Source organism: Prenolepis imparis, unplaced genomic scaffold (assembly GCF_030444845.1).
Source record: "Prenolepis imparis isolate NDT839.2.m4 unplaced genomic scaffold, iyPreImpa1.0 SCAF_3, whole genome shotgun sequence".
NCBI classification, from domain to species: domain Eukaryota; kingdom Metazoa; phylum Arthropoda; class Insecta; order Hymenoptera; family Formicidae; genus Prenolepis; species Prenolepis imparis.
The window spans coordinates 6,488,662-6,503,499 of record NW_028141161.1 but is presented as its reverse complement, the minus strand read 5'-3'; the positions used below and the strand labels follow the sequence as shown (position 1 = coordinate 6,503,499).

Sequence of the window (14,838 nt, the reverse complement as noted above, 5' to 3'; positions counted from 1 at the left end):
TACATCTTTAATTGAATAAAGTTATACCTTTCATTTATTAATGTAATGTTAAATTTATTAATGTAATGTTTAGAATTAAAGGATCCTTAACTAAAAATTTAATTTTACCAACATTTGCAAGCATCAATTCATTACGACGCAATGTGGTATTTAATAGCTATAATGGCTCAAGTTTCCATAATTTTATAGTATCGATGCCTGCTGAGGATATTCTCGTTGCGGGAATATCTTGACCTAACCTCGCATAACACGAAGTAATTCCCAATGCAACTTAGAAGATAAGTCAATCGACCAAGCCTAAATCGAGTAATGTAGACGCGCAAAATGACAATATTTTCTCGCAAATGCATATTGTGTTACTACTATTAAGCTCTAATATCAATATCCCATTTTAAGATATTTTTTCATTGAATATTTTTCACATTAAAAATTATATTAATGACATTAAATATAAATCTATATGTATTATTTGGTTAGACATAAAAGTATAAATGATTGAATTAAATATTTTGCAAGAAAGAAAGTTTTTAAGTTTTGTTAGAAATATCGAAGAATTTGCAGTCTTCGATATAAGAATTATAAGACTAGAAAACGAAAACATACTACGCCATCCAGTGGAGAGCGTTCAAAACTAAGTTTTACATAGCAATCTGAGCAACTTTAAAGCTTTCAATGGCCTTCCGTATCATCGGAGTTGAAAACTATGTTACCTACTCGACAGCGCAAAGAAATAAAAGAAGTCATCAAGATATGTATTCGTCTCAATCGAGAGTATAATATCCAGGGTTGGGCAGATACTTCAAAACAAAATATTTAAATACAAGATACAAGATACTTATTGATATATATTTAAATACTATTTAAATACTTTGGTTTTGACATATATTTAAATACTATAATAATTGTATTTAAATACATTTATAAATACTTTTAAATGCAATTATTCTTCAAATTTCCTGATTATATATTGAAAGTAGAGAATTGTATGAAAATAGAATCAAAAGTAAAATCAGCACTTTGAAAGAGAGATAAATTCATTTATTTTAACTTTAAACTTCGTAAAATAATAATAATAAAATAAATAATAAACATAATGGCATATATTATATAATTTATATATTATATATAATAGCATATATATTATAGTAATTTAAGTATAGGTTTTTCAATACAGCTTAGTATACATAGAGTATACTCTATTTATTTATCATCACTACAAACTATAACTTTGGTAATTCTTATTGCCTTTTAAAAATACCAATGTTTCAAACATTTTGTCAGATAGAAGGCCACGAGTAGGCGAATGTATAAATCCCGCAAAAAAAAAAAAAAAAAACAGTCTCTACAGGAGCAGAAGAACATAGACTAGTATCAAATTTTATAAACGCCTTTTTCACACGTGGGATAATAATGTAATTACATAAATACATTTAAATACAAGATACATTTAGATTAAATAATTAATTACAAAATTCAAGATACTTGATTATTCGATATTTAAATACTGTATTTAAATAAGATACATATCTAAATACGTATCTCAGATACTTTAAGATACATATCTGCCCAACCCTGATAATATCTAATTCTTATTGTTTAAATATTTAATTTATTATATTAGGTTGGCTAAAAAGTCATTGCGTTTTTTTCTATGTAAATGAGAGGCGAATTTTTCATGGCGAACAAAAACTTTATTAAATAATACATTGTCCATTTTGTTCGCGCGATTATCTTTTACCATTTTTCAGGCAACTTCATGATTGGATTCGATGCCTTAATTTTATCATCATCAACTTCGATTGGCTTTCCTGAACGTGGTCTTTAACATCAAGATCTCCAGACCGAAATTTAGCAAACCAATTTTGACACTACCGTAGTTTTAAGACATCTTCACCATACACATTATATAACTTTTTATGAGCTTGCAGTGTTTTTTCCTTTTCGGAAGTAATACAACGAAATATGACGAAAATGTTCTTTTTGATTTTCCATTTTGAAATTGATGGCAAACAAACAACGTTAACGAAATCGTGCCCTTTCTTTTCCTAAAACAAGCTTCAACTGTCAGTTTGTCAAGTTACATAATGAATTTGAGGTTTAGAATAAAGTTAGCTACATTTCAAGACATGTATATCCATTATTGGAAAAAAAACGCAATGACTTTTTGTAGCCAACCTAATATAATTTATGTTATAGAAAAAGAAAGAGAGAGAGAGAGAGAGAGAGAGAGAGGAGACAGTTTTAAAATCATTTTTGATTTAGTATGAGTTGAAATATTTAGCACTATATACGTAACGCAAAAGATCTGAATAATGAGTAGTAAAAAAATAATGAAGCAGCTAACTTTGAACAGAGTGTTGCTAATATAATTGTTAACAATTGAAACTATCAACATTTGAATTCAACACGCGGTTTTACAGACATCTATATATTATCTAGACTGCTAACTCTCTTATATACCGTACCAAAAATTGACGCCGAAAAAGTATTGTGAGAAGTAAACTTTTGTATGACTTAAGTAGGAAAGAGAGAAATGGTGGGAGAGTGCTGGATATAGTATATTCATATAGCATAGTATATGTAATATCAATTTATACATATGTAATATATGGCCTATGTGTAATAAATGCCAGATATCTGTGATGTGTACAGATGAAATATGACGATAACTTGCTGTATAAGAAATTGTAAAAGTACGTGAAAGACGAATTCTAAAATAAAATTTTATAGGTCTATTAGTGTCTCAGATATACCACATAAAATTCGCCTTATTATTATGATTAGTTTTCGTTATATTAAAGTATAAGACTGCATTCATATTCTAAATTTTATTTGCAAGAGATACTGAAACCAATACGAAAAAGACACCAATTAACAAAACAAATATTGTTTTACAGAGAATAATGTATATATGTATATGTATGTTATTTTGTACTATATTACGTCTTGTTTTAATTTAATATATTTTTATAATATATTATATAACATATTATATAACATATATAATAACATATTATAATTAATTGTTAAACTCTAATGTTCTTTCAAAGTATGTCATTATTTTATTACAACATAAACATTGTTAAAAACAATTATATTCTACATATTTCAGTCTTTACTTATATCATCTATTGTCTTTCGCGTTATTTTTATTTACTACTTCCGACTTCCGAATTAAATATGTATTATAAATTACACATATAGTTTACAATTTATCGCCTCTGCATAGTTTTGAAGAAAATTAATTAGTAAAAATCGTCTATTTTCGAGGCCTCTAAACGATAATCTCCTTAAACGCGTTAAATAAATTGAGTACGTCATATAATATATATATTGCTTGAAATTCAACTAACTTCAACAAATGTTATCCTGCTTATTTCACGCATGCGCGTGAGTTTTTGGGGTCATGTATTTCGAAGAAGTTAGCAGTCTAGTAATATATACAGGGTGTCCGGTAATAGTCGCATCAACCGTCGTGTGCAGATTCCTGGGATCATTTGGAGACGATTTTTCCTCAGCGAAAATGTCGAGGGAGGTCATTATTTTTTGCATGTTTTCAATTTTTGCCATCATGTATCTTTGTAACTAAGCCTTAAATTAAAATTCTATTAAAGTAAACTCTACCTAAAATTAACTGAAGAATGTGAATTTATTATTATTTTATTTCCACAAGGCTTAGTTTGCGAAAAACCCTTTATTTTCAATCGCTTATAACTCGAAAATTATTGGTGTCTCGACATTTTTGCTGAGGAAAAATCGTCTCCAAATGATCCCAGGAATCTGCACACGACGGTTGATGCGACTATTACCGGACACCCTGTAGATGTCTGTGGTACTACAGTCACTTTAAACAAAAATATACTATAACATCTTAAAAGCATTTTTGTTTAACAATTTGAAACCTACTTGTTGCTAATTTAATGAAAAAAGACAAAAATTACGTGTAACATTTTGTTTAAACCATCGTAGAATTTTTTAAAATTGTCGTAGAATAACGAAACAAATTGCTTTAAAAAGCTGAAATTTTCAGCTTTTCAATAATTCTTCGCTTATTTCTCTATGATGATTCGTTCAAAAGTTATGACATTTTTTGTGCGCGCGTGTGGCGTTTCAATTCATGTAACGTCTGTCAGCGCGCTCCATCGCGTTCCGTCATTTCATCGCGCAGCGTACATTGCAAAATTTTTTACGCGAAAAGTATTGCTCGTACGAAAAAAACTTATAGAATATTTTTTATGCAAAATTGTCCATTCTTTAATTTTCCATTCTTGTATTTTTTTTTTGTAAAATCGATATTTAACGAGATATTTGCAAAAAAAAACGGAATTTTAGTCCTAATTGTTTAATTATTTTTCTTAACGGCTACTGTACAATGGTAAACTTTTTCACCTTCAATTTTATGCGAAAACAAAGGTATGCCCACAATTCAGCTTGCCAACATTTTTTTCAAGGTCAAATCCTAAATTAACTGTACTATGAGTTTTACACGTAATTGTAGCACATGTAGTGCGTGATACACCATGACATAAGTCACAAAGTTCAAGTAACGAAGGGATGTAGTGAACGGTGACACGAGTCCGGACACACTCGCAGCAATCATTTATCCGTGGCAAAGGCACTGACATATAAAACATTTGCATATTTTTCAGTCTAACAAATAATCGTTAGAAAATTATATTTGGAAATTAAAAAAATATGTAAAGTGTAAATAAAGTATAAATATAAGAACGAATATTTTTACCCATAAATTATATATATGCGTTAAATTGAAGTTAAGATTATTTAAAGGTCATTTGTTTTTTTTTTTAAATGGGACCATCATATTTTGTTAATGTAAATCGATTCCTTGCAATTTTCGGCATAAGAAGTTAATAAGAGTAAGCTGATCAAGAAAAGAAATTTACGAGATAGACGATCACGAGAAAGATAGTTTACGAGATATAATTTTGAAATCAAAATCATAACATTTACACTGACCTATTTAATTTATTAAATGTTCAAAATGTTCACCATGGACTTGTAAACATGTGTTTATCCGAATTAACAAAAGTATTCGGATTCCTAACATTTAATAGCATTTCAAAAATCACTAAAATGCAAGCGTCGCGTAATCTTTGCTTCATATTTTCTTTCATCATCAGCAGTTCAAACATAACTTCACATATCCCCACAAAAAATGGTGACAGATGACTAAAAAAATCGGCCAATGCGCGCAAATATAAGCAGAATGAGAAGAGATATCTCACTGTCACACGGTTGCTAGGCGCAATACATAATTAAACTTGATTATTAATCCCAAAATTTCGTAACATGCCTGATAACCGCTTAATAATATTGGGCTGTCTTTTTTTCACGAGCTTGTGCTCGAGCGGATTGGTCAATATTTTTTGATTAATTTGTCATTAATTATTGTGAAGATCGCAAAACAGTAGAGAACCTTACTCGATTAAATCCGTTCTATTTGCACACGATAGACGAAGCGATTATTACCAGACACCCTATCATGTATGTCACACATATAACGCGCGCGCGTGTGCGTGTGCGTGCGTGCGTGCGTGCGTGTGTGTGTGTGTGTGCGTGCGTGCGTGCGTGTGTGTGTGTGTGTGTGTGTGTGTGTGTGTGTGTGTGTGTGTGTGTGTGTGTGTGTGTGTGTGTGTGTGTGTGTGTGTGTGTGTGTGTGTGTGTGTGTGTGTGTAACCATGCTTATGTAAAAGCGCACTTCAAAGTACGACAGTTCGGATCACTTCATACATCGAAATTTCGCATCATGAAACATTCATAATGGCAGAAGCCTTTAATGCTTTAGTTTAATTTATATAATGAATCCTTTACTAGAATTATCCCAAAAATAGTCGGTTTTAAATTTATCGAAAAACACATCTTCAGTATTGATTCCTACATTTTACAATCTAATTATAATGTCATTGATAGGAATTGTTACTTGTCAACTATTTGCTGAATATCTCGCTACATATATATGTTTATATGAACTGTATTAATAGCTTTCGTGATTAATTATTTATAACAACGGTGTCATACCAACATTTTGATATTCTGTATTATAACAAGCTCATTTACTGATTATGATATGGATACTGCTATTCGGAATATCATTCAATCGCATAAATCTCATGTTAATAAGCTTCAAATAATTGATGATATTGTCTCAATAATGTAAATGTTGACATATTCGTGAATTATTATAATATCATCTCATAAGAAATAATTTTCTCATAAAATATGTATAATAAGTCACTCATAAAACATTTAACATTACAATTATACATTGCTTTGGGTTTATTTAAATAAATAATCAAATTAATTACACAAATTAACTAATGGAAAACATTAATATAAAAAAACAAATTAGAAACAAAAAATCTAATAATAATAAAACTAGAAATAAAATTAGAAGCGATATAATGTATCGTGAAAAAAAATGCGTAATCACATTTCTCTCGAAATTTAAGTCGCGAAGATATCGCTAATAAGATTTAACTCCCGACGTCACAGATTAAGTGAGGATCATTTCGAAAAGCAGAATAATGTAAAAAAAAAATAAAATAGAATCGATTGCGAGATGCAATTAAAAGGGACGAGAAATAAAATTCGTTCAGTGGAGCAATGCGCCGTGGAGGGACTTGAAAACTTAAACGAATGTTAATTGGAAAATTAATTCGACTTAATAAAGTAAATCGGTATAGATAACATATATGTGAAAAAAGTTAGATCTTTATCCATTTAACTCGAATAAAATAATGCTACTGAAATCTAAATGTTTCGCTGAATATGTAAAAAGTCAAAATATAAAATTCAGGGACATCATTATGTTAGATTCAAACATCAAGTAAAGGATTAGACTTTACTCTCATTCCATTGATCTACCTTTGGAAAAAAACGTCAATAACTTGCGAGTGTAACAGTCTTGGAAAGAACACCTTCATCATTGGGAAAACTCATGAGGCTTCAGAATAACTTTATCGAACATGTATATGATGGCAAACTTATTTGCTCTCATTGTACATAGTTTTCTTATAAAGTGCAGATTTTATTTTCTATTGTAATATTCAATTTTGTTGTCAGTTTTTCTTGCTAATACAACTGTAAAATGAGATGATATATAAATTATTGCTAAATGTAATTTTAATTTAAAAAACAGAACAATAAAATATATACTTTTCTTTGAACTGAAAAATTCGTGTAGTCGTATGTCGAAAGTTGTTTAAAAACTGGCAGAAATAGGTGAAATCTGTTGACAATAATAATGTAACAATCATACTGAAGATAAAAAAAGTAACTTAAACTTAAAAAAGATATTAATTTTCGTGCTTGGCTCTATTGGTCGTTTTAAAAAATCATATTATATTTATTTATTAAATACTGAGAGCCGATAAAAATATTTCTTAAATTTATTTATTTGCGTCTGGGCCTAATTCATGGCGCTATTTACTAACATCCATTATAAGGCAAATGAAAAATATAGGATCGAAAGGGTCTGAATAGCTTAGTGGTAAGAGTAGTCGCCCGGCAAGCGAAAGACGCGGGTTCAATTCCCGCTTCAGCGACTTTTCGGACCTATATTTTTCTCGCCTATTTTCCCGTTGTAAAGTTCGAGGATTATGAATTGATGGAACTTAGTAATCTCAAACCAAGAGATACAGTTCTAAAAATTAGAATTAATTTTTGTGCTTGGCTCTATTGGTCGTTTTAAAAAATCATATTTTATTTATTTATTAAAAAAGATACTTAAACAAAAATGTTAACAAAGAGATACAAATAACACACAATAGAAAAACTAAATATAATTAGGAATATATAAAAATATAATACTATAAAGCATCATATCTCAGAAACTGGAAGAATCTGCAACATGATTTAGGACTATATTTATTATAATATATGTGAGAAAATTAAAGTGATCGATGAAGTGTAACCTTTTTTCGCAAGAATTTATACATATACATATATGTGTATATATTTTTTATATATATTTTTATATATATATCTTATATATACAGAATGTCTATAAAGTCTGTCCCCACCCCTATATTTCGGAAACGGCTCAAAATTATGAAAAATCGCGAAATACGTGTTTGATCATTTCGAGGGAGGATCATTTTTACTCTTTTAAGAGGATTGCAGGGATTGTTACCTCTCAGGTTACCCCAGAGAGACCCCAACTCAAAAATGTCAAACAGAACCTCCTATATTGTACTATATCGTTTGAAAGGACATACAAATTTTTTTTTGGCATAAACCGGAGGTTGATTCGTTGACCCGTTCAGTTATTTAGGGTCAAAGTTCGAAAAAGGTCAATTTCAAAAAATCATTACTGCCATTTAGAAAATCCTAAAAAAACATTTGAAGTGTGAAAGTGTTCGTCTTTTTAAGTCCATTCCATAAAACATTCAGATTTGACCTTAAGTTTTTTTTCGGTTCGAAAAGGAAATCTAAGTAAGAAGTGAATTTAACATAAAAAATATCAAGAAAAATTAATATTTCTCATTGAAATTGAGTAATTGTACACAGGATACATTTAGGAGAGATAGAGGGGTTTATTAAAATAAAAATCTCGACTTGAGATTGATTTAATTACTTATTATCGCACCAAGGAAAATTTGTGCCTTGTGTACAACTAACGAATTAGTTTCCAGAAATTAATTTCCTATAAAACTGATGCAATACCATCCACATTTGGCTCTAACTAGCCCGTTGAAATTTAAATATATATTTCATATTGAGAGCCTTACAAAAGTTTCACTTAATAGTTCATATATTTTTTCGTTTTACAATTGCCGTTTACATTCCGTAAAAAGTGTATATAGTCTGAATAAAGATAATATACATATATATTTATAAAAAAAATAAAATTTGATTTGCAAATTTTTCAAAAAAATATTTTCTAAAACTATGAATAAGATAAAACTCGACAGAATACTCTGTCTAGCAACAATCTTTCATTCATGTTTATCGATCGGTCTGAAGATCTAATTATCCAAGTCTTTAGTTGGTTAAGAATGCTTGATTGATCGTGCACAATCGGGTACTCCTCTTTACACGAGAGTCCTCTTTATTATTCAATGAATAAAAGAATGAATTTTGTGTGTGTGTGTGTGTGTGTGCGCGCGCGCGCGTAATAACTCGTTTTTTTTTACAATTCGTCTATCGTCTTTATATTCGAAGACTGCGTATCCTGAGGCAACATTTGCTTATCAACGCAAGATTTCTTACATATTAAGTCGATATGACTTTCAAATCATGTAATAGAGACGTTAAATATATTTTTGTGTATCAGTCTTTAATATATCAATTATACCTTTAATATTGGTATTAACATCTTATGACAAACGCATCATTAACATCTAACTTGAAACAATCCGCACACTTGCGCAAGTAATAGTAATGAATTACAATATTCGTATCAACATCGGTCTGTTACATCTCACGTGCAAACCTTCGATGGAATCATGCATGCGCATTTCTCGCAGTGCAAACGTATAATGAAACGAATAATGACACCTTTAAATTGATAAAATCACAATAATTGAAGGAGCAAGTCCGTATATAGAGTCGCTTTTACATAAATGATATAAATCTTGCTTCAAACCCCTTAAATAGTCTACAAAAAGACTACAAAAAATTACGATACTTTATAAGGAATATAGTGTGTTGCTCCTTTTTATATATATACTTGGCTCTTCAATTCATAAATTAATGTATTATCAACGTTTCGAAACACGCTGAAAAAAACGAGCCGGAACATCAAACTCACTAAAGGAAGGTAGGATACTTCCGCAAACGAACAAAAAATGGGGAAAAAGGGAAAGAGAATGATGGAAGTCGATGAAAGAAAAGGCACTCATTTTACTTTTTCGTTATTCTCCCTTGTAAATCTTCCAAGCAGAAGCCAATCTCTTTCGGAGTCGAGACACACTGAGCAAAAGCGTTCCGTGGGTCGTTCGCTGCGTACAATGCGCAGCATCTCACCAAACATCGATAACTCGGCAGTGCGTGAAAGCCTTTTTCGCCCAAGGTGCAAGCATCCCCATTCCATTCCATGGCAGCGCATTCCAAGCTCAGATCAGGAAAAACAATTTTTAAATTTTAATCGCCGAATAATTCCATATCGTCTCGGTATTATATGCGAACGGACCACGCCTAACTCATTCTTCCCTTTCTAATCGCATAATATGCAAATGAAAAGGAACAATATATATAAATCATATATATAAATCAGAAACACCCAGCCTTATCTTATAACTCTGTATATAAATTTTTTTTTCATTATTTAATATATCTCTTACATATATGATCTCTATCTTATCTTTTCTTTTCTTGTCTGTCACTTCTATAATATATACATATACACATCGGTTTTTTCTCACTTATTTTATATATTCATACTACATTTTATATACTGGATTGATAAACTATATTATATATCGCTTAATTTGACATTATCATGCATATTACAAGAGGTACTATCAGGAACAGGACGCTTTATATTATTTTCAGGTAAAATAATATATATATATATATATATATATATCTTTTTTATTCTCACAACGATCGTACTTTCGTCGCATTATAGCGGCGGGGGTACAACCAGTAAGCGGTCCAACATCGAACATCGCAAGCTTGTGTGTGTTTTATAATGCCTTGTGCTGGTGGATGTGTCGGGGAATCTCGGGGAGGTCTGTGTCCGGCGCCGAAGGTCACACGATGTGGGACATACAAAGCCTCTGTGAACATTGTGCATTCGGCATCAATGGAAGCTGCGTGACAAGGGCGATGAGTAAATGTCACGAAATGAACGGAGAAGGAGGAGGAAATTCGGAAATAATTTAGAAATTTATCTAATTATTCAGTTAATCATGCTTTATTGCGATCTATCATGTTCTCCTAATCTTCGTGTTTTCCGCCAAAATTTGTAACAATTAATTAAGATTAATTTTGTTAAACGAATTCTCTAAATAAGAGAAAAAAGATCGATATCTCAATGCATTGCATGTAGATATCGATCGATAAAAGATATTGAATCGAAAAAAAGCACGTAACAACAAACGTATTTTTTCTTGTAATGTGATATATCACTATGGAAATTTTGATAAGTACTCGATGGATCGCGCGGAAAAAGGAAAGGATATCGACTCGATCGTTCCACGTCACGTGTACAGTTTCCAGGTCGAATTGGCATTCGTGAAGACTGTTCGCAGATGGAACCTAATCTCTGTCACTTTGTGTTTTAAGTCAACAATTATATAAATTATACATATATCTCTAAACTAAAGATACAGTTTAACAACAATTAATATTCATAAAAAGAATTATATGTTCACACAATTCGATATTAAATAAATAAAAGAAAATGTTGAAGAAAATATAAATTTGTCATACATAGATTTGTGTACTCTAAAGATAACGTTTTTTTTTTCTCGAAAATTGACTTTCATTAATATACATAAATATACATTGTATATAAATATCAAAAGAAAGAAGTGAGAATCCAAGTTGATAAATTCTACCTGCGATCGAGAAGTGATAAGGAAGAGATGAGGAAAATATACATAACGACAAAGAATATGAAAAGGAAATGGATTAGGCATGATATAATCAGCCGATTGTCAATGTCAGCCTTCCAGTGGATCGAGAGAGAAAACAATCGATATCATAGGTGAATGCACTCACCGCTGCTTCGTCTTAACGCGACGATAGCGGTGATATTCCGCTGGGTCGTTGGGGTCGAAGCCCCTGCGATGTTTCGGCGGTGAAGACATGGCGGCCGCCTTCTTAGCTTTGCGATCACTCGGATTTTTGGTGTTGATGGTGTTGTTGTTGGCGCTGATGACGGCGCACACAGTGCCGTTGTTGTCGATATGTAAAGAGGTAAGCGGTGGCGGCGAAGGTGGTAACTGAGCGGAGGAACGGACGGCACTGTCGGATGACACTCGCTCCGGAGGGTGACAGCGGCAGCCTGGTGCTGGTGACTCGCCAAGGGCACGTTCCCCGTGACCGACGTGGCTCTGAGGCACCGCGTTCAGCTCGTGCCTGGTAACCCTACCGGCGCCCGGCCCACCCATTCAAACCCGCGATAATCGCCACCCGCGATGACTCCACTTCTCCGACCTCCGTGGCTGCCCCTGCCGACAATCCCGCGCACCTTTCGCTTGCCTTCAGTTAACGCCGACTGACGGCTTTTCTTTCTCTCGGCGTTACGATCACCGATTCGCGCGCTCTGCGAACGCGACGAAAATGACTGCGACGAAGGGTCCGAGAACTTACCACCGCGTAGCCGGGACGGAACCCGGCACGCCGGCTTGCCCGACCTCATGCACGCGTCACTACTGACCAATTTGTCTATTCCTTTTACCCTGACTCGCACACGCCACTCATCCGATTTCCGGGAGGGGTTGTATCGCGCGCCTGAGGACAAGAATTAGGGAAGAAGAAGCACCAGGGAAACGAGAAACGACAAGGCTTTCAAGAGGGAGACGACGCGCACGACAACGTGCACGACGACAACACTGATGCTGAGATGCTGAGATCCTACTTCTGTCTCGCAATCGTGTCGACTCACTTGACAAGACGCGACGCAACACCCTCCGCGTCCCACTGTTCTAGTGTTACCCTTCTATTGCGCCGCGCGATGGCAGCACCGCGGTACGTGTACAAGGTGCTATGTAACGAGGTACAGAAATTGGGAAAGGGTTGGGTTGGGTGGTGACGACGCGCTTACGACGCATCGAGTGAAAGGAACAGAGACTGACTAGTGTGATAAGCAAATCAAGACTGGCTGAGATGCACGGGGAATATCACCAAAGTTCAAAGGAAAGAAATCCTGTTAACACCAAGCCATGACCACGACTTCACATATTGTGCAAATGAAAACACACTCGATCATTGGGGAATAAGTCTGCCGTTATCATAGACGAATCTGGTGAATAATCGTGAATGACGTAGCTGAGAAATTCATAATAAGAATAAAAATAGCGAGGAAAGACCAGTGAAAAGTCCGGATGCCACGATGCTACGATTGATATAGTTCCTTCGCGTGAATACGCTGCCCTCTCTTCTAACGTGCCACTACCCCCTTCGCGCCCGCGCGCCATGTTCCTAATTTTCGAAGAAAGCTATTGGTGGCAGCACCGCAGACCACGAGACGCTAGTGATGTGTCAGACTGTTGATGGACAGTCAAGGCGAATCGCGGGGATGTAACATTCAGAGTAAACAGGGGCAGTGGGATAACTTCGATTCTATAGAAGGTTGCGCGAACAGACCGACATGCCGTTCTAGATAATTAACCTTTCCTCCAACGCGACGCGTTGTGTGATTCGTAAACAACTTTATCTTTATCTTTTGTTTTCTTTTTTTTCATATATGTTTTTTCTTCACTCAAATAATACTTTGGAACTAACAATAAGTGTAATATAAATAATCATTTAAGCAAAATACATCTTAAAATTTTATATTGGTCATTTTGTTCCAAGTACTAATAATAAGTTAAGCGTTTTATTGCATTAAATTCTAATTAATCTAAATTTCAAATTACTGAGATATCCAATAAAATATATCCAATAAAAAATATTCCTCTTTGAAAAAGAAAAAATTTTAAACAAATTGCAAGATATATTTTCATCATATTTCTTTTTTTCATCATATTTATTTTTTTTTCCAGTTCCAATAAAAAAAGATTGGAATTAAATTATGCAAAAGTTTATTTTTTAAGTCGGAGGAAATAAGTTTGGACGTCTGATCGATATCCTCAAAACCTTGTTAAAACAACAGTTATAGATAATATATAACAAAATTGAAAAATTTCTATCTTTCTTTTTCTCTTATAGAATAAAAAACAAATAGAAGTAAACACATGACTGAAACAAAAGATAATGTATCGAATAATTGTTTATTATAATTGCGTTGATGCCGACTGATAATAGGCAATTATATTATTCGTGCCCCCTATCAACCCCAAAATATTCTAGTTCAAGGGCGAGTCGCTGGGTGGCAGCACAACGCTAGCCAAATACGCACATAAAGACAACAATGAGAATGGAATGCTCAATTGTGAGATTGATTTCCTCTAAGGTGAAAGAAAAAGCTTCTGGCAAAATAAAACAGCCGATGGCTGGCAGAGTTTGCGACGACGTGAAGCACGTGGACTTAGTTTGCTAAACTAGTTGGCAGTCGGCCAATTTAAGTTCGCCCGCAACCATTGCATTCGATTACGCGGAAGATAAACGTGATTAATCTACAGAATCGCACGAGACCTTCGCGTTTGATATTGAGCTTTGAAAAATCATAATATCTTTCAAACTTCCCTTTCGCCACACACGAAAGCCATGTCAGCATTCATACAGAAATATACATCCATTTTTATTCAGCAATGAAAAATGAATGATAAAAATTGTAAAAACAAAAATTATATTTTTTTATCTAAGTTTTTCTGATTTATTGCGAGAAAAAAAGTCGCGCCGGAACGCTTCTATCAACAGTTGCAAGATGGCGGTGTAACGAGGCATGACTACCTGGTCAATACCAGAAAACGAGACTCACTTGGCACGCTAACCCCGATTCAAACGCGACACATTCTACGTAATCATGCTGTATAAAAAAAATGTTTAACAATAAAGCAAAATTACTTTGAAGAAAAACTGTAACGCAATTTTTATTATATACAATTTTTATTTTAAAGTTAAAAAAAACACGTATTATAATAATTCAATAACATGATAATTATAATATTATTAATTAATCTCTCGATCTAAAAAAGCAAGAGAAATAAATTAATGTAAGACTGAAAATATATAAAATCTTGGATTGATTTTAGAAGATGGTTA

The 14,838-nt window shown here is 33.0% G+C and overlaps 1 protein-coding gene across 1 annotated transcript; it reads right to left on the bottom strand.

Moving 5' to 3' along the window:
• Positions 1-7,793: 7,793 nt before the first annotated feature.
• Positions 7,794-14,768, bottom strand: LOC145933931 (uncharacterized). Its single transcript, XM_083034002.1, has 2 exons — positions 11,689-14,768; positions 7,794-10,742 (listed from the first exon to the last, which is right to left on the bottom strand). The coding sequence occupies exons 1-2, from the start codon at positions 12,078-12,080 to the stop codon at positions 10,586-10,588; spliced, it is 549 nt and encodes a 182-aa protein (XP_082890128.1). The 5' UTR covers positions 12,081-14,768; the 3' UTR covers positions 7,794-10,585.
• Positions 14,769-14,838: the final 70 nt, after the last annotated feature.